Source organism: Tenrec ecaudatus, chromosome 16 (assembly GCF_050624435.1).
Source record: "Tenrec ecaudatus isolate mTenEca1 chromosome 16, mTenEca1.hap1, whole genome shotgun sequence".
In the NCBI taxonomy this organism is placed as follows: domain Eukaryota; kingdom Metazoa; phylum Chordata; class Mammalia; order Afrosoricida; family Tenrecidae; genus Tenrec; species Tenrec ecaudatus.
Genome location: NC_134545.1, coordinates 96,251,382 through 96,278,511, shown reverse-complemented (window position 1 = coordinate 96,278,511; position 27,130 = coordinate 96,251,382). Strand labels below are relative to the sequence as shown.

The following is a 27,130-nucleotide window of genomic DNA, read 5'->3' as shown; positions in this document are numbered from 1 at the left end:
CTGCAACCCTAGTAAGTAAATGCCACGGAAGTCAGGGGTCCCACCACCACACAGTTGAAATGTGTCAAAAATTAAAAAAACAAAACACTCTTCCAGGTGGGAGGTGTAAATTGCTAAAGGTGACAAAAAATTAACCTGTACTAAGTTTTACATATAAACTGGGTTATTGACGTCTTAAGAAGCCTAAGAAGAAACTTGGGTGGGGTATGGAAAAGACATACTAGTCATCATAATAGGGGGTACCCCAAAAGAAAGGGTTTCACGAATGTTAAACCAGTTCATCTTCACAACAATTCAATGTGGTTGGGTTGTTCTCCCTGCGCGACCAAGAAGGAAACTTGAGGGAGAAACTCACCTTAAATCACAAGCCTAGGTGGCAGCCTTGGGCCGCAGGCAGCCGACGCTCTCCAGCAGTTGCCTGGAATACCAACAACTGCTAGGCAGACTGCAGACCACTGATCTAGCTACTTTCATTCATTTTCTGGACGCTCACCGCCACCAAGGAAACATCGACGCCCCACCCCAAAACGGTCCCAGGATTATGCAAATGGCAAGGCCGCTGGTCGAGGTTTGCGAACAGGTAGCGGAGATGCTGAGTGCTCGGGGCACTGCCCGCCGCGACCCACCCCGGACTCTCCCGCAGCCCTCAACAGGTCGAGCCCCAGCCCTCCCCGGAGCCCCGCCAGCAGCTCCTCGCTCGCGCCTCGCGCCTGACCCCCGGAGACACCCTTCCCCAGAGCGCGTTCCACGGGCCCCAGCCGCCCCGCTCTCGAGCCCCGTCCGCCCGGCCGGGGCAGGGTTCTCACCAGGAGGGAGCCGGGGGACCCTGGCGATCTTGCCGGTGATCTCCGCAGTAAGCACCGCGAAGTCCTGCTCGTAGCCTTCGAAATCAGACGACATGATGACTCTGGAGTGCCGGGCCCGCACCGAGGCCCAGACGGGGGCAGGCGCCTGGCTGGGTGAGGAAGGGAGGCGCGAGACCCCGGGGATGCCCTCAAAAGTAGCTGAAGCCCGGAGACAGCTCCCCGGCGGGCCGCTTCCTGGTTGTTCTCCGGGAAATCGGTCCTCCGGAAACGCCGCTAGGGACGCGTTTTCGTTTCCGCTCTGGCGTCCGCATGTAGAGATTCACGAAGGAAAGAACGCTCCGCTTAGTCTTTTTTCCTTAACGCCTCTGAAAAGATACGTGTTTGGGGGCCATCAGGAAAGCATTTCACCTCGTTCTGGGATGCGGGTCCGGCGCCCCAAGCCACAGGTCACAGGAGCTTGTTTCCCGACGGAAGTGTGAAAGCGCGAACCTCCCGGAAGTGGCTGCAAGGTTGCGCGCCGGGACTCAGCCAGGGAGTCCCTTCGAGGGCGCTGGCCCAAGGACGAGCCGGATATAGCGGATCCCCGGTCTCAGCCGCTGGCGACGGCGACTTGCTTTTCTGCGTGCCCGGGATTGAGGGACCTCGGACGGAGTCACTCGGAGCGGAGAAAACTGTTCCGGGTGAGCCCAGGACACCCCGGAAATGCGATGGCTGCGAAGCGGGCACCGGGGACGGAACGGAGGTGGGAGTCTAGGCAGGGCATGTAACCGCGAGCTGGGCGGTCGTCGCCCCATGCAACCGAGGTCACAAGTCTCCGGAAAGTTGAGGTCCACCTCGCCGGGACGGAAGTTCCTTTCCTGAGAGAGCCTTCGTCCTAAACGCTCCGCTCCAGGACACGGGCGGGAAACGGAGGCTTCCGAAAGAGACATCTGTTGGATGGGACTCTCCACCGCCCCGTCTGTGCCCACGATCTTTCTTCGAGTCCCGCCTGCCCAGTCAGAAATAACCCTTTCGCAAATCTCTGCGCTCCTCGCTCCCTTCTCGCCTGCCCGCTCCCGCCCTTCTGGCAGCTCTTCGCTCATTCACTTTTAGAATCAGACTCGCTCGAGTCTGACTCGCTTTCACACACCTCCTGCGCCCCCATCCCCTTTCCCTTAGGCGCCAAGGACTCGTCATCCTGCTAATAACAAGCAAATGGCATGGGTCACAGACTGATTGATGTCTGGTTTATGCGTGGACTTAACCCCAACCCCTGTAAGCGGCGGTTTAGAGTACTGGGTTCTGCTGCTTCCTTACTTGCTACCTCCATGTGATCACTTCGCGCCTGCTCTGTAAAGAAGGGAGCTAGATTCCATCCTCCTGACCACTTTTCCTTCCCAGCTTGAAAACCCAGTCTCATCCGGAGCCGTTCTCTGCACATGGGAATAAAGTTGGGAAGCCAACCATATTAAGCTCATGTAAATTACCTACATCAATGTACACTTCAGATTTGGTTAACTAGCAAATAGCTCTCTTTTGACTTCATACCAAAACGGTGTGCTTGGGAGTAGGCTTTTGTACATACAGATAATCACTGGCACGAACATGGCCTAAAGACTTTCTGCTGAACTTTACCATTTTGTCTTCTTCAGGTTGAGTTCCCAAGCCAGCCCCTGGTTCCTCCTAGTTAAGATAACGAGCTCCGAGCGCTTCACGGTGAAAATGGCTAAACGGACCTGCACATCCTGTACCTGGAAGGCATGACAGTGAAGAAAGACCCGTGTACTTGTGGCCCACGGAAATGTACGCCCAGAACGAGGAAATCCCTCATTCTTTGAGAAGAGGAAGGAATCCTTCCGCCCCACAATGGGTACATTCTGCTCAGTTATCAAGTTTGAAAATCTCCAAGAATTAAGGAGACTGTGTCACTGGGGGCCCATCATCGCCCTTGGTGTGATCGCCATATGTTCCACAATGGCCATGATTGACTCGGTCTTGTGGTACTGGCCCTTACATACGACTGGAGGAAGCGTGAATTTCATCATGCTGATAAATTGGACAATCATGATTCTTTATAATTACTTCAACGCTATGTTCGTGGGACCTGGCTTTGTCCCTTGGGGATGGACACCGGTAAGACAAAAATTCTTTTTAAGATGATGAACTCTAGTGATGATCATGTGTTTATTTGTTGGTTTATGGAATACCCGATAATATCAAACAACCTGGACTAAGAAGAATACTACACTGGTGGCGGAGCAGTTACCCATTTGGGCTGCTAACTGCAAGGTCAGCAGTTCAAAACTACCAGCTGCTCCAAGGGAGAAAGAAGAGGCTTCCTACTCCCGTAAAGGGTTACAGTCTGGGAAACCCACAGGGGCAGTTCTACCCTGCCCTATAGGGTCGCTATGAGTCAGAAGCGACTTGATGGCTGTGGGTTTGCTCTTTTTCCTTACTTAGCTACTATGTCAGCCAATTTTTTGCATTTACAACCATAGTTTTAAAAAATTTAATAATACTGAGGAACGCCAAAGTATAGGGTGAGCGTAACGCTGGCTGTGGTATTGAAGGCTGAGTGTCATCCTGGCTGGGCTGTGACTTTCAATGGTTTAGCTGTTAGGTACGGATGAGGTTTGCCATTGACATAATGATGCGATTCTGCAGTTCTGTAATGATAGATCTTAGCGGTCATGCTCCATTCCTTGACCTAGTAACTAAAGTACAGGAGGATGTGGTCATCCTCTGTAGATCATGCTAGTGTTCACACAGCTGCCTGGTCTTTGGAGTGCAACAGGACGACAAGTGAGGAGTAGGTGTGCTTTGATCACTGACCATTTAAGCTCAGATAATTTATTTTATAACCCTTCAAAAATATTCATCTAAGTACTCATTTCCCCACACAATATGGTTGAATTTTTTTTTTTTAATCAAAGGAGTGCAGTCCCTGGTCATATGAGCTAGACAAGTGCTGACCGGTTTACTCCCATCTTGTAACGCCACAGCCTTGTAACTCTAGAAGAATTTTCTTCTTGTAAAATGTTACCATTCCTCAGAATGGAAAACCACACGTTAGAAACGCTGGCCTAAATCATTATACAAGTTTTAAATCATTGCAGTGAAATCAGAAACTTGAGAAATAGACCATCAAAAGGTTTTTGGCTTCTTGAAAACTGTTCCTGGAAATTGAGAGTGTGATGAAGATTTCCCAGGTTTTGATCGGACTGAATTATTGAGCTGGTTCTAGGTGAATTATGTCATTGCTACCATGTGAACGCTTGTGAACCAGGGTCTAGATTCTATCGAACTCCCCAACTGACGTTTTTTTTAAAAACTACCAAATGTCCTGCCATCGAGTCGATGCTGACTCAGCAATCCTATAGGTCAGGGTCGAAGTGTCCTGTGGGTTTCCATGGCTGTAACTCTTCACGGGAGGAGAAAACTCCCAACATTCTCACAAGGAGCCGCTGGTGGTTTCCAACTTCTGACCTTGCAGTTAGTCGAACTCGTAACCACTACGCCACCAGGACTTCTCTAAATCTCCGGTACATTGAAGTCTGAGAAACATGACAATGCAGAAAGAAAGTGTTCGGGAAATAATAATGTGCTTGATGCAATTGATGTATGGATTGTTATAAGAGTTGTAAGAGCCCCCAATAAAATTATTTATTAAACATTTTTAAAAAGAAAGAAACACTGGAAAATACTCTGTGCAGATGAGTAAGACATCATTCATACTGACAGCTAATAATAATCTAGGAAAGCAACCAAGGTGCTTATGCAAATGGCTAGCCTGTAAGGTAGAATGTGATTGATGCTCTTGACGTGAGAAGGAGGTGATCGCTTTCGCTGGGCACCTAAGGGAGGCATAGCAATCTCCATGGGAGGTAGGGAAGAGAGAGCTCAGGGAGCTGCGCTGGCGGGGCAGCAGTAATGCAGCTGGCACGAAGACTTCAAGTGCACGAGAAATTGTGACACCAAAGAGGTACTGGAGGCTTTTGAGCAGAGCACTGACATCATCCGAGCATGTTACAGGCATATTCTTTGGGCGATAAATGGTTTGGGTTACAAACCAAACCACGTGAAACTAGTTCGGGAGGTGGTGGGGGGAGGTCAGATGCTCAAAGGCATCCTCCCTGAGGATGATCAGTTGCCAGACTGCAGTGGGCCCTGGATGCCTGCAGTCATCTATTTGGTTCCTGTAGGTAGGGTTTGCACCCTACTGATAATGGATCCTGTGGAGATCCAGAGAACAGGTCAAAGTTAAGCTGCCATCCTAAATCTAGGATCCGCCCATCTTGTCACATGTATATCCCCAAACCCTCCTCTTCCTATTGCGTGAATGTCCCTAGATCACCCCTCATTACTGTATTACCTATAGCACAGCCCCTTCCTGTGATGTATGTCCACACCTGTAATTAGGGGGCTTGCATGTCCCCAGAAAAGATAAAAAGCCTGGGCTAGCATTAAACTCTCTCCCTCCACGTGGACCATCAAGCAGGCCTGATGTGAGCATGCTACTGTGAATTGTGTCTGACTCCATTTATTTCAATACTTCTATCTCTCATGTTCTTTATAACTTTACTATGATCTTTACTTATTATCACTGTACAATTGTGCCTACTGAACCCATAATGATGTGTTAGGGGCTGGCTTCCCCTGACAGGAAGGGATTCAAGTGGCCTGGGAGAAAGGGGTGATCATGGGCAAGTTAAAGAGGGGGAAGATTTGGGGGGTGGGGGGGATGTCAGCTGTTTCTCAGATCCAGACTTGAAATCCTGCCAGGTTGTCCACTACCTTTGACTGAACCCTTCCTATCCTGCTCAGCTTTGGGGCTGGGAGAAGCAGTGAGCCCCAGCAGGCTGGGAAAATGCTGATTTGTAAGATCTGACGCGTGGCTCTTTCTGCCCAGATATCTGATGTGCTTTTCCTTTGTATTTTGCTGCCAAGGAACATTCTCAGGATACCATTTATCTCCAGTATTGTAAAGTCTGCCGAGCATACAAGGCGCCCAGGTCGCACCACTGCCGAAAATGTAACAGGTACGCATCTGCCAGGGGTTTTCAGAGGAATGTTTTGCCTCTGGCTCTGAAGAGTAGGATTAAAAAGTTACATCTTCCCCCCTAAAAAAGTCACATTGTCAGTTTTCCACCCCCATCTACAGGGATTAATTATGTTTATTAGCTGCCATCCCAACAACAGAATCACTCAGTTTCAAACATAAAAGAGAACTGTTTTCCCCGCGATTTCTCTGACAAGCATGCATACTTATTGAAACTATTGGAAGAAGCCAAGCGCCTATTACCACGAGTGCCCGTCTTTATGTGAAGAATCCTAATGGGAGCTAATGGATGCACAATTTAGAAATTCGTGTGAAATAATACAGACCCTTTATCACTGAACAGCTGTAGCACTGATTATAAAGTGATTTATGATGTTAATCATTAGATATAGGGGAACCACTGGAGGTGTCCCCCCCCAAATAAAGATAGACAAATAATTTTGTTTTTTTTAAAAAGAAAAGAAAAAGTTTGGGTGAGGCCAAAACAATATCTTCCAGCAACAATAAGGAAAGGAAACATGGCCCCACATGTGACTTTCAGGAGTTAATTTGCCAAGCCCAGCAAGGCCATGCCTGAAGGTGACTGAGAGAGCAGGTAGAAAGGAAGGAAGTTAGAAGCATCTTCCTGCTTGGACCCCTCACCTGGAGTGAAGATCTGTAAGTGATGTTGCTGCAATTCTATTGAGCTCCAACTCAGTCACTGGGTCACAGAGCTCACAAAACCAGGCGCCACGCTCGGGTCTTTATGGATGCTCCCTAAACAGACATGCCCGTAGCAGAAGCTGCTTCCAGGCCTGCCCTTTCTGGGACTGCTCAGACTGTAAAGGAGCCACTGTTGATAATTTTAGTGATTGTCCTGCCCCTGAGACTTGTGGACAGTCTGATTTACCTTAGCGTGATTCTTTGAAGACTGTCGGAGCCAGCCGACGAGTCAAACAGTCCTGAAAGGGGGAATGAGGATTAAGGGAAAAAGAGAGACAGAAAGTATTGGGAGGGCAACAGTCTGATGGACTGACGACCCAAGTTTATTCTACACACTCCTTATATCCATGCAGAAACAACCCGGGGTTAATTATCTCCTTGTTAAGCAAACATATTTGATACACATAGCAACTCTATCTTCTGCCAAGCCAGACATCCTTGAGAAAATTAAACAACCTGTTTTTCCCAGACCTTTCTTGTCCTTGACAGTCTGTTCAAAATGTAGTCACAGAAGAAATCAGCAAACAACTGACACATAGGTCATGAGACTTCTCAGGTGTTTCAAGGCTGAGTCTTAATGGCCTTCAACATCTCCCCCTTTTTTATTTGCTAAAGACATTTTTACTTAAAACATCGGCAGATGACTGTGCCTGTTTTTAGGTTGTCAAGTTCTGAAATTGCCCTTACCTCTTATTAGTCACAGTTCTTCAGGCGATTATGACCTGTTTTAGGTTGGGAGACTTGGACTTGATTTTATCCATTTTTGACTATCCAGCCTCCACCTTACACCCCTGTTTGGGGAGGGGGCAAAGTGCGCAGGTGCACTTTATGAAGCTTTGTTTTTAAGGCCAATAATCTAACCATAACCTTGCGCAGTATCATAGGGAGTATGCATAAGTTTAACAATACACACACTTCTGCTGTGACCATGAACATAAGCATGTGAGGTAGGCCTTCGAGATTTCCCAATGAAGAGAAAGCATCGTGAAAATGCTGGAGCCAATTCTCAGCAACCTTAACGGCATTAAAATCAAGAGACTTAGCATTTTTTATGGCTAATATTTCTTGATGGAGTTGTAATAAATCTAAAGACTCATTAGCATTGTGCCAAATACCTTGAAGATGACTCTTCACTGTAATCCAGCGATGCTGACTGCTGTTGTGCTGTTTAGGAGTAACACAGATCCATGCATGTACACTAGCCCTGGCCTTAAGCCCCGGCACCTCGTCTCCTAAATACATGACCATGTCATAAAGAGCATTTACTTTTTGTTCTAACTTCCTGTCTATATCTTCTTGAGTACCCAACACATTAGTCACATTTTTGGATAATTCATTTACAAAGTGGGCAGTTTGTATGTTTTGTGAATGTACAATTGCTGCAGTAGTAGCAGTAGCAACTAAACTTAATATTGCTAAAATACTTGCTATGAGCAAACCTACAAAATGCTTTGGTCTGGTTAATGCTTTCTCAATCTCTTCTAATGCCTGGAACCCTCTTTCTGAATACCAAGGCCCCGTAATAATCACTGGCAACATAACAAAAGAAGGTTGATACAAAATGGCAATGGCATTACCTTCAGGGGTTCAGGTAATACAATTAGACAGATTACATAACATGTTAAACTTAGAATCATCGTGATCTATAGTAATATTCCCTGCCAACAGTACATAAGGCGCTGGTACGCAGGCAGTAACGTTTCCCCGAGGCCTGGAGGAAGGGCCCATAAGCTTCACGTCCCCCAAAGCAGCCCCTGTTTTCCACCATTGAGTTTGTGGAAAACCTGCAGACAGCCCTTTTCCCCATTCGGCAGTATTTTTTTGAGTATTGTCCAGTTGCCAGACCAATCGATGATATATCTCTCTTTTGTGATGTTATACCGGATGGGCTTGTCCGCGAGACACGATCTTCACAGTATGGTTTTATTATTTTTTCGAGTCTCTAGTCCACAAGGAGAAAAAGACTACGGAGTGGGTGAGATTACGTTTCCTTCCCTTTGTACAGGAGGGTAACGCACACGGTTTGTACACTGCTTCTTGTTGTTTGGTACACCCATATGCATCCCTCACGGTGGATATTTTTACTCTTATGTACACATAGGGGAAGTCCCACTCCGTGTCTTGAATAGATATAATTCCAGATGGTTTGTGGCTGCAAATGTCTTGTGGCTGGTTGTCCTAAAAGACGTGAGTCATTAACCCACACCGTGATTTCTGGACCTTCCCAGACAGCAAGGTGTAGGAGTGGTGGATCAGGAACGTAAGCCCAGTACTGCTCACTGTATGCCGCTGGTTTCGCCCCCAGGATCACTTATCCACATGGTCTGCAAACTTCACCAACCATCCAGGCAGCCACCGCGCTCCATCAGCATCCTGCGGAAAAACACAAGCATGCCCTTTTCCCCATATTAATACCGGGCCGGGGCCATGCTGTGAGGCAAAACAAGCCAATGATATCTCTTCATAGGCTCTTTGAAGTTGGTGGAAGGAACACTAAAGGCAAATCTGTTACAATCATTTGGATCCAAGGGATGGTGTAAAAACAATCTTTTAAGTCTAAGATGATCTTATGTGTATTGGCTGGAATAGCAGAGGGGGAAGGGAGCCCAGGCTGCAGGGCTCCCATAAATTCCATAGTATCATTAACCCTCCTTTACTGTTTTTCCTTGCAAAGCAGCTGCTTTCGCAAGCCCCTGAATAAAGGAAGGTCCAGTGTCCGAGCATAGTCTGATATAATTGGACAGGTTGCCCTTTTTTCTAAAAAGTCTCAGGGCTGCCTGGCAGGCAGTATTTGCATTTTCAAAGGGCAATTGTTTCCATTCTGTGGGGGCAAGCACCCAATGGAAAGTGTATCTAGTAAAGGTTGAATGAAAGGAGTGGTTGGGCCATATTGGGCACAGGAAACCTTGCGTTCTTTTAGCTGTTTAAAAGGAATTGGAGTGTGATCTCTAACCAGATGACCCTGAGCATCCTGTCACTCAATCACAGGGAACAGCACACTGAACTCCCCTACATCCCCTCCTTGTTCTGCTGCAGCATGTACGGCAGCACTGAGCATGGATCCTCTCCTGGGGCCCTAGTCACAGCCGGTGCTACAACCGGCAAGTCGTCTAGAAAAGGATTCTTTTCGCTGACTGCACTCTGGGGCCTCTGAAATACCTTGGCACCCATAAGTTTTGGCACCCATTCCTGGGACTTTGTCGGAGAGTGCTTTTCTATTAACTTGACACGCATCTCCCTCACTTTTGCTGCTAAGGATGCATAAGCTTCCTTGCTGCCTACCACCTTTGTTTCATCCTGGCAGGACTTCTGAGTCTCTTGCACCGGGTTATGATTCTCGGGTTGAAACGCTTTGGAGACGGCAAACATTCCCAAGACCTCATCATGATAATGTGCCGCCATATCCTCTAACTGCTTCGCATCTCCAGGATCAAGGGGTTCCCCGTCCTCCCTTTCAAAGCCCTCAAGGTTACTTTTCAGCGGCCTCAGCAGTGGAGGGGGAGGAGGCAGAGGCGCGGAAGGAACTTTACTTTTACTTTTGTTTGAGCATGCAGATGAATTATTCTCACCCTGGAGTCCCTCATGCCTAGAGTCCAGGCTATCCCTAACTAAATTCCACAGAGTAAACGTGTCTATGGGAACCTTACTAGATCCATTAACAGTATAGTGGTCTTTTAACCGTTGCCCTACTTTTTGCCAAGTTTCAATATATACAGTCCCGTCCTCAGGAAACCAAGGACATACCTTAACCACAAAATCTAAAAACTTCTCTAATCTTTGGTAGCTTACTTTTGCTCCTCTAGTTTTTAACATATTTTGAAGCATATTTACAAAAATCTTTTTGCTATTTCCTTGTCCCATTTTTCTTCCAATAGCTACTCACTGCACACCTATCTCTTCGTGTATACCTTTGTAATCCAAGGTGTCCTTCACTTTGTCCCCTGTGTTCAGAGTCCCTGTTTGGGTGCCACCTTGTCGGAGCCAGCTGACAAGTCAAACAGTCCTGAAAGGGGGAGTGAGGATTAAGGGAGAAAAAGACAGAAAGTATTGGGAGGGCAACAGTCTGATGGACTGAAGCCCCCGAGTTTATTCTACACACTCCTTATATCCATGCAGAAACAACCTGGGGTTAATTATCTCATTGTTAAGCAAGCACATTTGATACACATAGCAACTCTATCCTCTGCCAAGCCAGACATCTGTGAGAAAATTAAACAACCTGTTTTTTCCCAGACCTTGCATACTTTCTTGTCCTTGACAGTCTGTTCGAAACGTAAAGTCACAGAAAAACTCAACCAACACTAACACATAGGTCATGAGACTTCTCAGCCAATTCCAGGCTGAGTCTTAATGGCCTTCAACAGAAGACCAAGGTTAAGTCACACAGTCAGGCTTTCCCGCATCACGATTTATATCCATTGCTCCTGCCAGATGTGTGATGAAGATGGACCACCACTGTCCTTGGATCAACAACTGCTGCGGCTACCAAAACCACGCCTCGTTCACACTCTTTCTCCTCTTAGCCCCGCTGGGCTGCCTTCATGCCGCATTCATCTTCCTGATGACCATGTACACACAGCTTTACAACCGGGTGAGTGAAGAGGCTCTTTATCAGTTACCCAGGCCAGATGGAGGGAAGTTACCAAGATCATTGATGAAGCCCCTTTAGAAATGTGCTCTCGATGATTTAGAAAGCGGGGGAAGGATCTCCTTTACCTCTGTCTGGGTTGCTTCATAAGAAACATTAAGACATAGTCACGACGGGGAGGAAAGGGGCTTTTGTTCTGGACCCTGACCCTCAGGAGCAGGGGTGGGCGAACCGGGGCTCTCCAGCCACGTGCAGCTCTTTGGGTGTGTACTTGTTTGTGGCTCTGAAGTAAAGTTGACAATGAAACTATTGTAGTTTATTTTGTTTCCCTTATTTGTAAAAATATATTGATGGCTCTCGAATAATTTTTAAGTTGTAAAGGATGGGATTGGCTCTTAAGTCTCAAAAGTTTGCCATCCTCTTCATCACAGTGCGGTTTTCCTCTGACACACAGGGCTTGTGGGGAGTCAGGATCTCCCCCTTGTATGCCATAGTTAAATTAATGGGTTATTTTAGTACTGTGTCTGTGTAGATAGAGATGTAGGTGGTTATTATCTACATAATAAAGCGTATTAGATGTCAAATTCACGTATCATAAGAATAGAGGGGAGAATTTGAAGATGACAGGGAGGGTGCCACCAATGCGTTCTCTTTCCATCGGAGCCCTGCGGCCGGCCTTTTCCCACTCCAGTGCCCAGGCTGCCACGGTCGGGGTGTGACTGTGGAGCAGGGGCTTCCCCTCAAGTATACACAACAGATCAGGGTGACTTAAGGTGGTCGGGAGCTAAAGTTCCCAGGTCACAAATTCATGTCCGTAAAGAAGCCTCGTAGACAAATACGGGACACGGGCACAGCAGGCTTGTGACAAGCTAGCCCACAGGTACCCGTCACATCTGACGCCTTCAGCCTGATTTTGGTGTTGCCATTCTTGGCGAAGCACACTGGGAGAACCAGGGCTTGGGGGTTGAAGTCATCATGTCTTAAAGGCCACTCCAACTCAGGATTTTCCAACCTTGTCCTGACCGGACAGCACATCTCAGTCCACAGCTGGCCTTCCTTTGCCACTTCTTCCCCTCTGGCTGTGGGGCGGAGGGAAGAGATGCCTGAAGGCGACTTGTTGCTGTGGGAAAGGTTGGGTGTCCGAGGAGCATTTGAGAATCACTGTGACCGATATGTGGATTGCCTGGACTGGCTTGGGCCAGGCCAAGTGGGTGTGCCCTTTGGGGCGCGGGCTGTTGTAATGCTCCAGAGAAGAGCCCGCCCGTTCACCACAAGCAGCTGTGTTGTCGTTGTGTAGCTCTCCTTCGGGTGGAACACGGTGAAGATCGACATGAGCGCAGCCCGCAGGGACCCCCTCCCCATCATTCCTTTTGGATTGGCTGCGTTCGCTGCCACCTTGTTTGCCTTGGGCTTAGCCATCGGGACAACTATCGCCGTGGGGATGCTCTTCTGTATCCAGGTGAGTGTTTCCATGTCCTCTCACTAAGAGCTGCCCGTAAGAGCTTCGTGGGGGGCGGGGGGACGAGACTCCACTTGAGGCTTGAGTGTGAAAGGAAACCCCGTTTGCTTGTTCCCGCGACACAACTGACTCCTCTCTGCACTCTTCTGAGGATTGAAGTCCTTTGTCTGGAATGTCTAGAGAATGGGACCCTCGATTCCTGGCTGACGCCTGGAGTTCTGTGGTGCTTGTGTCATTGGGAGCACTCCCCAGGCCTTGACAGCTTCTCCCCGCAGGGCCTGGCAGAGCCCAGTGATTGTTGGTTTCCCTGTCCCGCATTCGAGTAATTCATTCTCAGAAAGATTAGGTGGCCCACCTAAGGTGACACCTTCACCAGGTAGTCATTTGACACGGTGCTTCTCCCAGTGGGTGATCCCAGCCCCTGCAAACCGAGCTGGACTGAGCCAGGAGGGCTGCGGAAGCAGATGCCCACACTTGATCCTAGAGCACAAAAGTGTTTCCGTGCCAGAGGACACCCAGCCATTTTTGGGGTCTGAAAAGGGAACAGTCGGCCAAATCCGAATTAGTATTTGAGTCCCTAAGTGCCAGCCCCAATTTGTGCTCCCTTCCTCTCCCTAAACACCCCCATGGGTGCTAGAATCACTCTGTGCTTTCCTGAGGCTACAATGACAGGAATGAAGTGGTCCTTGTCCTCAGAGAACTCACAGTGATTAGTACCTGGAGTTAACAAAAACCAGATAGCTTAATCCACTGTCTTGAAGCCAAATTCTCTGATGGTCACCTAATAGGACAGGGGTCAACTACCCCATGGGGTTTCCAAGGTAACACTAATCTTTTTTTGGGGGGGAGGGGTGTGGAAGATTGTAACTCTTTTTTTAATCATTTTATTAGAGGTACATACAACTCTTATCACAATCCATACATATATCAATTGTGTAACGCACATTTGTATATTCATTGCCCACGTCATTCTCAAAATATTTGCTCTCCACTTAAGCCCCTGGCATCAGCTCCTCATTTTCCCCCCTCCTTCTCCCCTCCCCCATGAACCTTTGATAATTTATAAATTATTATTATCTTGTTATATCTTATACTGCCCAATATCTCCCTTCACCCACTTTTCTGTTGTTGGTTCCCCAGGGAAGGGGTTATATATAGATCCTTGTAATCAGTTCCCCTCTTGACCCCACCCTCCCTCCACACTCCTGGCATCGCCACCCTCACCACTGATCCTGCACCAGTACATCTCCTGGTCTAGCCAGATTTGTAAAGTAGAATTGGGATCATGATGGGGGGGGGGGTGAGGGGGGAAGGAAGTATTCAGGAACTAGAGGAAAGTTGTATGTTTCATCAATGCTACACTGCACCCTGACTGGCTCGTGTCCTCACCGTGACCCTTCCATAAGGGGATGTCCAATTGCCTACAGATGGGCTCTGGGTCTCCACTCCACACTCCCCATCCTTCACAAGGATATGATTTTTTATTCTGATGATGCCTGATACCTGATCCCTTCGACACCTTGTGATCACACAGGCTGGCGTGCTTCTTCCATGTGGGCTTTGTTGCTTCTGAGCTAGATGGCTGCTTATTTACCTTCAAGCCTTTAAGACCCCAGACACTATATCTTTTGATAGCCGGGCACCATCAGCTTTCTTCACCACATTTGCGTATGCACCCATATGTCTTCAGCGATCATATTGGGGAGGTGAGCACACAATGATATGATTTTTTGTTCTTGGATGCCTGATAACTGATCCCTTCGACACCTTGTGATCAAGCAAGGGCAGCACTAATCTTAATGGAGTGGCACTGACTCTGGGGGAAAGATGAGGCTGTCTGCCTCTGTAAAGTGTTATGGCCTCAGAACCCTCTTTAGGAGCTCAGTGAGTTAGAACTGACTCAGTGTTGGTGGGTTTGGTTTTGGTAACATCTTTATGGAAGCAGATTGCCACAGCTTTCTCTGAAGGAGATGCTGGTGGGTTCAAACTGCCCCCCTTTGGACCATCAGGCTGCTCCTGTATTCTGGAGATGCTTATAAAGTGCTATGAGAACCCAAGGGGGAGGACAGAACTGTGAAGGGATGTCTTGCTAAAACATGTTTAGGCTGTTTCTCCTACTCTAGTAACGTGTCATTCAGGAAGGTCTTTGGAATGCCTGCAATGAGAAGGTGGAACTCCTAACTAGGAATGCTGGGCTTTAGGGCCCTGAAGCTTCACCCAACCCTTTGTGAACTCTTTGGTTTTAGGCTCAACATATTTGTATTTGGCTGGATAGTTTCTCTTGGCCCAGGGACAATGTCTCTCAAGTCTTTCCCCTCCCGGCTCTCACCTTGTGCTTGTAATTAAGAATTATATTAGGGGAAAATATCATATTAGAAATAAGCTACAATCCTGTGGGATAAGAGCTTGCATACAAGGAATTACTTGTGCAGTCAAGTAATCAAAAGCAAATGTGTTTAACTTTTTAAGGCAAACAGGAAATTCCTTCATATATCACTGCTACTTCTCATAAACCAAGAGTAAATTAAAAATAGAAGAGATTTTAACAGCAAGACACACAGGTGTAGTAATTAGATTATATCCTTGTTTTATTACTGCTCTCACAACCTGGTCCAGCAGCATGGATTCTGATTAAAATAATATATTCGGCATGGGTGATGGATGGTGTAATTCCTGTTCTGGAGGGACTCCAGAGTGTGGTGGTAAAGAATAAAGTGGTAGGGAAGGGATGTGCAGGGGGCGGGGGCTGTCTTGGGATCCTAACATCACTCCAGACAAGCTGTGGTACGTAGCCGCCTCAGGTGGCTCTTCATTGTGGAAGGGAGCCACAGAAGCTATCGCCCAGGGCTGGTATGAAGATGATTACCTTAACTGGAAGGAACCCACATAATTCAATGTTGCTTTCATTTTGTTTCCAGATGAAAATAATTCTCAGAAACAAAACTTCTATTGAATCATGGATTGAAGAGAAGGTAAATTTTTAGAATTTGTTCCTCATTATTAATCAAGTACCACATAATCAATAGACCGAATTAGCTAGCATCAAGGGACTCCTCGAGTTGACGGCTTGCTGCATTTCGCCTCATTTGGGCTGTAATCTCCCTGCTGCTGGAAGATGCTTCTCACTTAGCCTGAGGGGCTGGAGGGGCCTAAGCCCTGCCCCACCCCTTCCCAAAGCCTGGAGGAGAAGGTGGCACGTTTGAAAGGAACTTCCATGCCACCAAACATCTATCAAGTCTTTCTTAGTATTTGAGATGCCAGGTACCGCCTATAGGATTTAGCCTGTCAGCAGGCCTCATAGCCTCCACATTATTCCATGTGTGTTAGGCCCAATTGTCTAAAGAAACAAATCATGTGACACTCATATGTATAAGAAAGAGCTTTTTATCAAAAAGTAAAGATATGCCATGAAGGCATCCCAGCCCGGTCCACCTCAAGTCCCTAGGTGCGATGCTAGTTCCTAGGTCCTCTTCAGACTCACGCAGTTCATGCCGCTGACGCAGAAGGGTCAGCACTGGGAAGCAGGAAGATCACAAGCTGGTGTGGGTGCAGAGTCCCATGCACCCCAGGCCGGTGGGGCGTGGCAGGGCACCGGCAGCTCTCAGGAGGCCCACAGGGACCATGGAGGCAGTCAGAGAGGCCAAGAAGCAGTTCCCAGTGTATACGAAGGCCACACCCCCAAGGAGGCATCATCAGGCCTGATTGACAGATTGGATTCCACCCCTACACTTTCATGAAAACGCAAGCTGCCGTAGGATCCAGCTGCTGCACCAAGTCATAGCAAATTGCCCAGAGTCCGTGCTTTGTATGCTTCTAGATGCTGCACTTGGGTGCCCTGCCTCGGGGGCTCATCCTCATTCTGCCTGCCTTCTTATCCCGCAAGTCTTCATGTACGTGCCATTTCCTCTCCAGGATCCCTCCTGACCTTCCCTAGATACAGTCAGTGTTTCGGTCCCCTTTCTCCCATAGCAACCACAGACCGCATAGGTCTCATATCACATATCACATATCTCATATCATACAGGATTGGTAGAATCCCCCAACCTTACAGTGCTCATCTCGGGCTAAGACCTTGTTAGGGTCACTTTTGTAAACTGCTCTCACCCTTACCTGGTTTTCATGTAAATCGTCTAGCTCTCTGTTCCCTGAGACCCTTACTCCATTTGGAAGTCTCCAGAGCTTTTTGTTTCATGAGCAGGGAAAAGAGCAACCTTTCCTATGTGGGCGTGGATAAGTTGTTTCCCACGCACAGCAGTCTTACCCAGTGCTTTAGAGGCTGTCAGTCTGTCCAGGAGCAGACTGCCTCTCTTCCTCAGAATGGCTGGTGGGTTTGAAACACCAGCCTTATCATTAGCAATCAGCGCTTACCCAGCCACACCACCTGGCCTTCTGATGGCTGTGGATGGAGTTACGTATTTTAAAAGACATATACATGTTAGCCACTTGACAGTTCTCTCTATGAATAGTTAATATTACTTGATAAATAATTGCAGGAAACTTTTTCCAGAAATATTGTTCCCTGATAACAAAATGTTTCAGTAGCCTAAAATATTGGCATTAAATTAACACCATCACCCCCTATGAACAAGACTTTATGAAATGCTGATTGATATTTTGTTTAAATTGGCATTCTGGTCCTAAGCTTAAATTTAAAAATGCGATTGCATGTATTGAAATTATTAGCCCCCTGAAGATTTAGACAAATTCTCATAGGTTTGTAGATATTTTGGAGGAATAAATAACATATCTTTGTACCACTAGGTGTCAGTGGAACTTAAGCAATTTGAAACCAGTTTATTTCTTTCAGTGAAACTAAGGAAGAATTTTGATGCCTAGAATATAATTTTTATGCCACCTGAACATTTATTTATGTATATGCATAGTATGTATATATAAATGAGCACATATACAAGTGTGATGATTATTTTAATTTAATTAAAAGCAGATCTGAACATGCCTGCTAGACTTTTATAAAAACCTTCCCATCAAACAAAGCCTCTCCTGCTGCTGTGCTTGCCCCCCCCCCACCCTCCGCTGTTCCCACAAGTCACCAGGCACTGCCAAGCCAGGTCCCTGCATATGCAGTACCCCAAGAAGCAGCAAACCCTTAAATCAGCCTGTTCTCATCATCCCTTCTTTGAGCCTAGAGTCCTTTTACGCTGCCTAGCAACCAGGCGCATGAAGGCTTTGTATCTGTGAAGCAAAGGCTGTCGTGTGAATAAGAGTGTTTGGCTGTAGATTCCTAATTGGGCCCTGCCCGATATTTCTGGGCAGCCTCGTCCACAGTGGGCATTCTTCCCATGTCACAGTACGGGTGACGTGGTGGCCAGGAGGGCGTATTTCTGTACCGATACAAATCTGAGGAAGAAAGCTTATCACCGACGTGATGGAAGCCATCCGAGACTGAGACATTAAAGCACCGGCCCTCTCCTTCTCTGTTCCCTACAGGCCAAAGACCGAATTCAGTATTACCAGCTCAATGAAGTCTTTGTGTTTCCTTATGATTTGGGAAGTAGGTGGAGGAACTTTAAACAGGTCTTCACGTGGTCAGGGGCCCCTGAAGGCGATGGGCTGGAGTGGCCACTGCGAGAAGGTTGTCACCAGTACAGCTTGACAGTGAGTATCGGGTTTTTCACTAGACCAGTGTCCTCAACCTTCCACATGCCGCTGCCCTTTCATACAGTTCCTCATGTTGTGGTGACCCCCAACCATAACATTATTTTCATTGCTACTTCATCACTGTCACTTCGCTACTGTGATGAATCGGGTGACCCCTGTGAAAGGGTCGTTCGATCCCTAAAGGGGTCCCGACCTACAGGTCAAGAACCACTGCACTAGACCTTCCGTTTTGCCTCCCCTGCTGCCCTATGCTTCCTAGCATGTGCAGGTGACGTTTTGTACTAAGGTGAGTGATGAAGAGATGTTCAAGAGGGAAGCCTAACTCTAATGAGCCACAGGCGTGAGGGTGGCACAGGACCAGGCCGTGTTCTGCTCTGAGGCTCATCTCATAGCTGGGCTGTGGGTCAGAACCAGCACTGACGGCAAACAACCCCAATTGAATGACCTACACCAGGGGCCGGCACCCTGTCAGGGTGGAAGCGCCAGTCCTGTCCCTCATAACAACTTTAAAACAAATTACTCGAGAACCAGAAATAATATTTACAAACAACTGAAATCGCCGTCATCCAAATAACATCCTTTAAACGCGTTAGTTTAACGTCGTTAAAGAGCCACACAGGGCCCACGAGCCGCAGTGTGCAGACCCCTGACCTAAGGGTTCCTCTGGGCACATCTCTCCCTTTACTCAGCTCCCCTCTCTGAGCGAAACTCTTGATTCCTTGACTCTGTTTTTTAACACAATGGCCTCCCACTCTGTTCCGTTTTGCTTTCCAAAAGGCATTGCCCTTTCCAACCAGCTGAGTCTGGCCCCGCTCAGGGTGTGAACCCCTCGTGTGTCCCTGCCACTTGGCTGTTTCCTCTACCTCGTCACCTGACCTCTGATTGCATCACTTGCCTGTCATTCTTGTAGCATGTCTTTCCTGACAAGATTCTCCAGGGGCCCTGAGCTTTCCTTCCTTCCCCTCCTGTGTCTCATTCCATGCTGCTGTGAATCACTGCATCGCTGACCCACTGACAGGAGTGACGTGTAGCCTTCGTTCAGACTCATGTTTTCCGTGCTTGTGGTTGGTCTGCCCTGCCTAAGGAATCGCTCCGAATCCCAGCGTCTTCCCCACAAGGGCCGAGCCTATCTCCCTGGCCCCAACCCACAGGGGCTGTACTCTGAAAAGACCCAGGGGACACTGGAGAGTGGCTGCTGAGAGAGTGCCCCTCGGCCTCTGCTTCTGAGGCCTGAGCCCTTGCTGTGCTAAGAGGCATGTGTCCTGCAAGTTACTGGTGGTTTGAAAACTGGGAAGTTGAAAGTTTGTCTGGTCCTTTAATAGTAGGTGAGGAGAAGATATTTTTTCCCCCAACCCTGAAATGCTTCACTTAATTTTCTCTATCTTCCAACAGATAGAACAGTTGAAACAAAAAGCCGATAAGCGAGTCAGAAGTGTAAGTAACTCTCTTACAACAATACCAATTTATCTTCTTCTTAGACGCTCAACCCCAGTGTAGGATTTTTATTGCCTTTAGATAGACACGATTGGGTGACTCTTATTAACGAAGGCCGTCATAGGTGTTTATGGAAATGGGCTGCAATGGGCTTCCCTTTGGCCTTTGTTTCAATAGCTTGGACCGGAGGTTCTGCAGGAATTTCCTCAGTAAGAATGCAATCAGCAGTACTGTTGCCAAAACGGAAATCACTGTCCAGACCAGTGGCCCCGTAGCCACATGTGTGGCTCGTGAAATATGAATTCTTTACAAATGGAATAGAATGGCAGCACGGGCCACGTTGTCTGGTGGTCCCCACGCAGATGCGCAGCCCGGCCACCTCTGTAACCTCATTCTTAGCCATGTGCTTGGAATGAAGGGTGAAAGGCCTGGAGAACAGGAAGTGTCCCGGCCTCTTGGGAGGGACCTGGGGGTTGGGGGGATTGGAAAGGAAGATGACTCAGCACTGGATGCTTTAGGCCTCCCTTTCCAACTGTGCCCAGCAATTTGGAACGCAGCTCTTTGTGCTTGAACGCTCCCATTGTTCTTCTGGCCCCTGGCGGCAGGTGCGCTACAAAGTCATAGAAGACTACAGTGGGGCCTGCTGTCCTTTGAACAAAGGGATCAAGACCTTCTTTACAAGTCCCTGCACGGAAGAGCCTCGGCTCCGCCTGCAGAAGGGAGAGTTCCTCATAGCCACCAGAGGCTTAAGGTAAGTGGCCCCGTGATGGGCAGGCATTCTTCAATGACAAGATTGACTTGTTGCCTGAAGAAGTTCACTGCCGATCTTTTCAATGTTTCAGGTACTGGTTGTACGGAGACAAAGTCCCTGAGGATTCCTTCGTAGAAGGTATGGAATTAGATGTTGACAGGGCAAGATTGCTAACAAGGGTTCTGAATTCCACCTCACTAACGGGTGGGGAGCCACGTGGTGAGCACAGTAGGGGCCTTCCCAGGAGGACAAGTGACTTAGAGACCAGAAAGCACTCCTTGTCTTTCTCCATCGATGTATGTGTCAGGCCCTGGTGACAGTCGCTGGCGTCTGAGCCCAGACTTCATTTGTGTGTAAGTGCAGTCCTGTGGCATGGAAGCCCCCAACAGCCCTCTGAGGTGGCCACTGTTCTTTCCACTGGGCTGACGGGTGAGGCATCCGACGCAGAGGCCCAAAGCCAGCCCCTCCAAACAGGTAGAGCCAGGACATCAGCCAAGCAGCTTGACCCCCAAGCCTGTGTACTCACCGCTACCCCATCACTCCCCTCATTGGAATGTTCTTCGTGGGTTAGTATGAAGTCTAATGGCTTGAAACTTGGCCTTTGAATTTTTTTCTTTTTTAATTTGTAGAATTCTTCCTTTCTGAAAGTACAGATTAACCTGGGGCACTCTTTACAAACCACCCTAGGTTCATCTTGAGCTGACCTCAAATGGGAGTGAGGGGGCCTGCTTCTAAAAGTGTCGTGGTAGAAAAAGCCTCAAAGGGACTTTGACCAGAGCAAGAGGACTAGCGGAAGCTCGGTGGACCACCAACACCCCCACCCCACCCCCTTTCTCTAGGTTGCACATGAGTGCGTACTCCGGCGAAATCCCTGAGTGGAAACTTAGAGACTGGCCTCGATCACAGTAGCCCCTTTCCCATCTGTTCCCCATGAGCCCTCTCTTAACCTGCTATGCGCACTCAGAAGCCATATTTCTTTTCCCCTGCACCTCCCCCCCCCCGCCGGTGCTCAGCAGAGAAAGAAAAGTGAAAGAGGGAAAAAAAGTGGAATCCTAGTCATGTGTGGAGCATCTGCCTGTGCTACCGGTGTCCCGTTTCCTCCCCAGGTGCGTCGAGACTCAGGGGATGGTTCCCCAGGAAGTGTGTGGAGAAGTGTCCCTGCGACACTGAGGCCGATGGGCCTCCAGAGGGCGAGAAGAAAACCAGATAGCCCCTGCTCAAGTGCAGGCCGCCTCCGGGGCCTCTGTTACTTGAAAATGGTACATAGCCCGACCGCAGTATGCAACGAGCCGGCTCTGCTGACAGTGCCCTTCTCCTCCAAGGGGCCCCAGTGCCACGACTCCAATGTTCCGATTGCCATGTGGAAATGGAGAAGCCATTCCGCACCTGCCTTTGAATTCCTGCTGCCCCTCCCGCCCCATCAAGGGGAGAACACTTGGCCCAAGTAAGCTGACGGCATTTTCTCTCCCGTGGGGCGGGGGGAGGGCGTGTTTCTTGGATGCACTGCACACTCTGGACCTCCGCTGCAGACCGTGCCCGCGTCCAGGAGAGTCTGCATGCGATGCTTTCCCTCCGTGGTGTCTCCCTCCGTGGTGTCTCCTAAGTGGTATTCTAGATGCTAGAGAACCTAAGTTGTCAGACTCACTGTCAGCTCCAGTTTTATTAGTGTCTTTTAATAATGCCTACTTTGTCTGGTCAATTAAAAGATCAGTGGCCATTCTGTATAAATCATCGTTTTTTTGTTGGTGTTTTTTTTTTCTCATAAAGCTGTCTTAGCTTTCTTTTTTGCTGGTGAAACAGGCTTTGTCTTGGTTCTTTCTAGAGAAGCTGCTGTTCCACAGCCCCTGGCTGGACAGTGGCCCTGGAGCCCTGAACTTTAAGGTGCACGTGTTAATCTCAGTACGCAAACCCCTGGATCATCGGTTGGACCTGCAGCCGCTCAGAGAGGGAGGGAGGCTGCCTGCTCGGGGGAAGATGTCAGCCTGGGACACCCTCTGGTGCAGCTCTGCTGTGTCACATGGGCTTTCTGTGAGTGGGAAATGACAGCAAGGGGGATCAGTGGTGTACTGAGGTCGCAGCTGCTTAAGACCTTTCATCTGGTGGCTCAGTTTGCTCGTGTCAAGTTGACTATATCCAAAACCAAAGCAAATGATAAGATCCAAACTGGTGCACTTGGATACTTAAGAAAGATTGCCTGACCACAGCAGAGTGCATCCACTCCTCTGGATTCGGTAACCTGTTCCAGTATCCCTTCTGCCTAAGGCAGGGGCCCTGGCATCTCGGGGCTAGATGTGCAGTAGTTATGAACAAGGAAAGGGCACTGAGAAATTGAACAGTGAAGGAAGCAGAACTCTGCTCCAGTCGTGGGGTGGAAGAAGGGTGTGGGAGGACCAGTGAATAGGTTCAGGTGCAGGAATGTAAAGAGGGGGGGGGGTCTTATGTAGGTGATACTGAAGCAAATAGGGGAGCAGGTCACGTGCGTGTAGGCAGAGGGGACAAGAACAATGAAACACCGCTACAATATGTGCAGCATGGTGGAAGAGGTGGGAAAGCAAGTTGGAATGAGTAAGAGGAAAAGAGCAAAGAAGATAGCCGGCGTTCAGTCCCAAAGTGTTTACTTGTGTCATCACGCTGGCTTACACATCAGACTCTCTGGGGAATGAGCCCCAGGTGCAGGCTGGTCCCCAGACCAATCATTCAGAACCTCTGCGGGTGGGGTCCTGGCAGCTCATTGTTTTTTGTAAACTTCCAGCTAACTCCAGTGCACAACCACGTTGAGATCCCCTAGTTTACTCGATTGTTCAATAGCCCTGTGTCCGTCCTCCTCCTCCTCACAGAAGTAATCACGACAGTGTAAGTCTTTGCCTTAGTTTATTTTAGAGACATCTCTTAGGTTAAAGACAAGTGGAAGCAGCCCATGTGAATTGGGGGTAGGGTACAGCAAGGACTGAAGTTCAGAGGATAAACAACACCGGGCCAGCTGTTTCCTTCGCAGAAGATGGTGCCAGTTGTGCCCGCACCCTGCTTGCCCAGAGGTGTCCGTTCCCGGTTCCACAAGTTTGGATTCCTTGCTTGCTTCATTGACTGAACACAGTGCCCTTTGGCTTGCATTTCAACTCTGTCCCCATCGCATCCAGCTCCGCAGCAAACCGTAAGGAACCGAGGGAGTCGCCAGCTAACGCTGTAGGTAACATGGAAAGAACTCTGTTTTTGAAGTGTGAGCATTCTTTGCTGACAGCAAGGTGAAGGCCTAAAGCTCAGGAAGATAAGCGATGCTCAGCGTGCCACAGATGTTCCCTCTGCAGACTTCACACAGACATCCACAGAAAACATTTTCCTAGACAAGCGTTAAGATTCGCGATGTTTGTGGTTTTGTCGAGGAGCAAGAAAACCCCTGAATGATGAACAGCTTTTAAAGGTCTCATAATTTGAACATTGGGAGGCCTATATGTTGGGGCCTTCAGCAAGTTTGACTATAAAATACAAGGGAGTGATTGCAAAGGGTCACTGGCCCTTGAATTCATGGTCACTTAGAAACTGAATTGGAGATGGTGAAGATAGGCCATGGAATATAAAAAGGGATGCCCACGGGTGGGGTGTGTGTGTGGCATCTCATAGCACCACCCTAAGACAGGATAGAACTCCCTGTGTGTGTGTTTCTGAGACTAAATCTTTATGAGAGCAGAAAGTCTCATCTTTCTCCCATGGAGTGACTGGTGGTTTCGAACTGCTGACCTTACAGTTAACAGCTCAGCATGTAACTAAACCACCAGAGTTGGATTCAACTCAATGGCAGTGAATTAAAAGGGGTATGTTGATTCAAACAAAAGCTACTGCCATTGAATCCATTCCAACTCAGTGTGATCCTATGTGACAGAGTAGAACTCCTTACAGTTTCGGAGACTACATCTTTTTGAAAGCAGATTTTATTTTCTCTCACAGAGCAGATAAGGGCTTTGAACTGCCAACTTCATGGTTATCACCCCAATGCTTAGCCCACGGTGCCACCAGGGCTCCTATGTTGATAGAAGTAACCCAATACTAGCCAAATGCAAAGGAGGAGGGACAGGATTTATATATGTCACTCAGGCTTAGTTTCCATATCATAGGACTCTCAACATTAAAAAGTGGAAACATCAGCTATGATTTTAGAATATATTAAATCAGACAGGAGAAAGGACCAACACCTGGAATGTTTTGATCCATGTCTCCCACCAGGCAGCAAGCAAGCAAGCAAGCACGTGAACGACCCCCCAAGCCCCTTCCAAACACTACCTTGATCTATTCCTTGATTGACTGATACAGGTTATCGATCTGCAGCAAGAAGTATTTGGAAAGGTCTGAGCGCTTGGCTTTCAGTGTTGGTGTCAAGAGTCCATTTTCAATGGAGAATGGCTCTGGATGAAGATAGATCGTTTTGACCTGGAAGAGAAGATGAACATACACATACATGATTAGTGTTGATTTGGATTTCCCTGCAGCATGCTTATGAAGAACCCTGAGTGAAGAGTATTTAACACTATACACATGGAGCTGAACAATCAGGATAGCGATGGGCACAGGGACAGAAGGCCCAAAGAGAGGGGGCGGGTAGGGTGAAAAGTGACGGGTCCAACAGATCATGAAGAGCACAGAGAAATATAAAGAACAATGAAATGGAGGAATGTCACGGCCATTGTCCCATCGCTCAATGGTTCAAAACCTAAAATTTCTTGAGACGCACAGACTTAGACGCCCTGACAAAGGATGATGTTAAACAAAACTTTTCATTTGCCTTGACAGACCAAGACAACGTCAGTACATACTTGTTCAAAGGATTTGAGGCCGCTCTCTTTGCCAAGTTTCTGCAAGTCTTCCAGAATGGCTTCCTGCACTGCCTGAGGGATAAACGAAGGGGAGAGTGCCTGAATGAACAGCCAATGGGACCCAACCCAACTCAACCCAAAATGCCCAGAAAAGTGTCACATTAAAAGCCGGCGAAAAGCCAACTCAACATGTTGTAGGGGAACTCTTTCTAGAAAGCATTATGTATTTTAGATTTGATGTCCACTTATACCTGTGCAGGGGTAGAGGCCAACCTGCCAGGTCAGGTGTGGCCTTTTTACAGGAGACCCTGTGGACTCCTTTCTCTGCCCCTTCCTCTTACTGCTTGCTGGGACTTTGTGATTGCCTCCAGCTGCGGTGCCAGGTGGGCCGCCCCACCCTGAGAGCTGTCAATCCTGTCTGTGTTTCCACTGACCTTGGAGCCCTAAAACTCCGTATCCACCGGCCTGTGGTTAGCCCGCTTCCTGCTAGCATCGAACCTATGGACTGGAGGTGGACTGGACCGGATGCCTTCTCGATATGAAATTACGTCTTGACACGAAGTACTTTCTTACATATATGAGTGTCCCTGGTCTGGTTTCTCCAGCTGACCCAGTTTTACACATAACTCAAATTAAGTTGGTTTTGTTTTTTCACCTATATCCTATTTGACCGCGTATTGGAACCAGTGAATCCATACGAGTTGCAGCCACCTGACCCGGACGAAGGAAGGACCTAGTCCAGCAGAAAGAGCCTTGGGGGCCCAGGAGTGCCCCCCTGGATGCACCCTCCCCTCCCCTACAATGGGCCAGGTGGGAGAGTACATCAAGCTCTCCTTTGCAAGACTTACTTGGTTTTTGCACAGTTCTTCGAAGGAGCCCTGAATTCCCAATTTGGCTGTAAATGAAGGAAGTGCATCTGCGTCTGGAACCACGATGCCTACTAAGGATGACTGGAAAGGAAGCAGAAGGTCCAAGGACACATGAGAGCTAACTTAGGGATGGCTTACGGGGTGGAGACAGCAGGAGGAGCCCTCTGTGAAAGAGGGCCCCAGGGCTTCAAATCTGGTACTAGTGTCCTAGTCCCATGCCTCCTACTTAAAAACCCTTGGGAACGTTCTCCATCTCCACACTGATCACCCCATGACAAACATGCTTTATCAGACTGTGTTCCCAAAGAGCTGATGCTCAACACCAAGCATATAGCAGCTCTGGCCTGCCTATTCCACACCTGCCTCCCCCCACCCCCCAAAAAAAGTGAAATTTAAGTTCATTCTACAAAATGCCATATAATGTTTCCCATGTAATATGATCTGCAGAGTTTATAATATAAACATCATGATAGGTACGAGTGGAGGTCCACTGATGAGGAGGGGAACCTTCAATGAACTGGATTGCCACATGGCCAGAAGTGGGCTGAAGCACACCGTCCAGGGTGATGGTGGCTCAGGCCTGGATAACAGGGTTGCCATGGAGGGGACCAGAAACCACTCTGTTAGCGAGGAAGCTCAATAGGGTTCTGTAGAATGAATGACCACCTTGGGTTATTATTCTGCCCACTTCTTTGCAGGCTGTGATCGCTTGGAGGGGGTGATTTGGGAGTCTGCATTTATAGTGCCCAACAACAGGTTTGGAACGCCACTTCGCCTCTTGCATTTTGGCAAGTTCAGCTCTGCTCCTCCTAAACCCACTATCAACAAGCTGCTGTGGCAACAGTTAAAAGTCCATCGTACCCGTAAGCTGTCCCCATGGACAAAAATCTGTGCCACTGCTCTGCTCCTGATGTAGATATTTTCTATCTTCTCGGGAGCGATGTATTCTCCTTGGGCCAGCTTAAAAATGTTCTTTTTCCGATCGATGATCTTCAGAGTCCCATTCTGCGTGATACAAACAGAAGCGTCAAGTGTTTTTAAGACCTGGGGGCGGCGGGT

General features: G+C 48.2%; 3 protein-coding genes across 11 annotated transcripts in view; 1 reads left to right on the top strand and 2 right to left on the bottom strand.

The window, feature by feature from the left end:
* VTI1A (vesicle transport through interaction with t-SNAREs 1A) overlaps positions 1–1,423 on the bottom strand; it is a 393,311-nt gene extending 391,888 nt beyond the window's left edge. Inside the window, exon 1 of one of the 5 annotated variants that reach the window (XM_075534598.1) lies at positions 807–1,423. In XM_075534598.1, coding sequence (XP_075390713.1) covers positions 807–900 — 94 coding nt within the window. In that variant the 5' untranslated portion in view covers positions 901–1,423. The remainder of the gene's footprint in view (positions 1–806) is intronic. The other 4 variants (XM_075534597.1, XM_075534595.1, XM_075534600.1 and 1 more) reach the window with 4 other exon arrangements.
* Positions 1,290–27,130, top strand: ZDHHC6 (zDHHC palmitoyltransferase 6). Of its 5 annotated transcripts, XR_012780428.1 has the most exons (12): positions 1,290–1,486; positions 2,438–2,918; positions 5,733–5,824; positions 10,978–11,137; positions 12,432–12,593; positions 15,512–15,565; positions 18,042–18,209; positions 19,605–19,646; positions 20,252–20,397; positions 20,489–20,535; positions 21,504–21,841; positions 25,180–27,130. XR_012780428.1 is itself a non-coding variant. In XM_075534591.1 (11 exons), the coding sequence occupies exons 2-11, from the start codon at positions 2,652–2,654 to the stop codon at positions 21,605–21,607; spliced, it is 1,242 nt and encodes a 413-aa protein (XP_075390706.1). In that variant the 5' UTR covers positions 1,290–1,486; positions 2,438–2,651; the 3' UTR covers positions 21,608–22,164. The 5 variants fall into 5 exon arrangements, 4 of the variants coding, with proteins under 4 accessions (XP_075390706.1, XP_075390707.1, XP_075390708.1 ...); XM_075534591.1 differs by lacking the exon at positions 25,180–27,130 and having other exon boundaries at positions 21,504–22,164; XM_075534592.1 differs by lacking the exon at positions 25,180–27,130 and having other exon boundaries at positions 1,290–1,548; positions 21,504–22,164.
* The window catches only part of ACSL5 (acyl-CoA synthetase long chain family member 5), a 65,775-nt gene continuing 61,907 nt past the window's right edge, over positions 23,263–27,130 (bottom strand). Inside the window, exons 18-22 of the mRNA XM_075534590.1 lie at positions 26,933–27,076; positions 26,051–26,152; positions 25,203–25,274; positions 24,673–24,819; positions 23,263–23,578 (exon numbers count right to left, since the gene is read on the bottom strand). Of these exons, the coding sequence (XP_075390705.1) occupies positions 24,679–24,819; positions 25,203–25,274; positions 26,051–26,152; positions 26,933–27,076 (459 nt within the window). The 3' untranslated portion in view covers positions 23,263–23,578; positions 24,673–24,678. The remainder of the gene's footprint in view (positions 23,579–24,672; positions 24,820–25,202; positions 25,275–26,050; positions 26,153–26,932; positions 27,077–27,130) is intronic.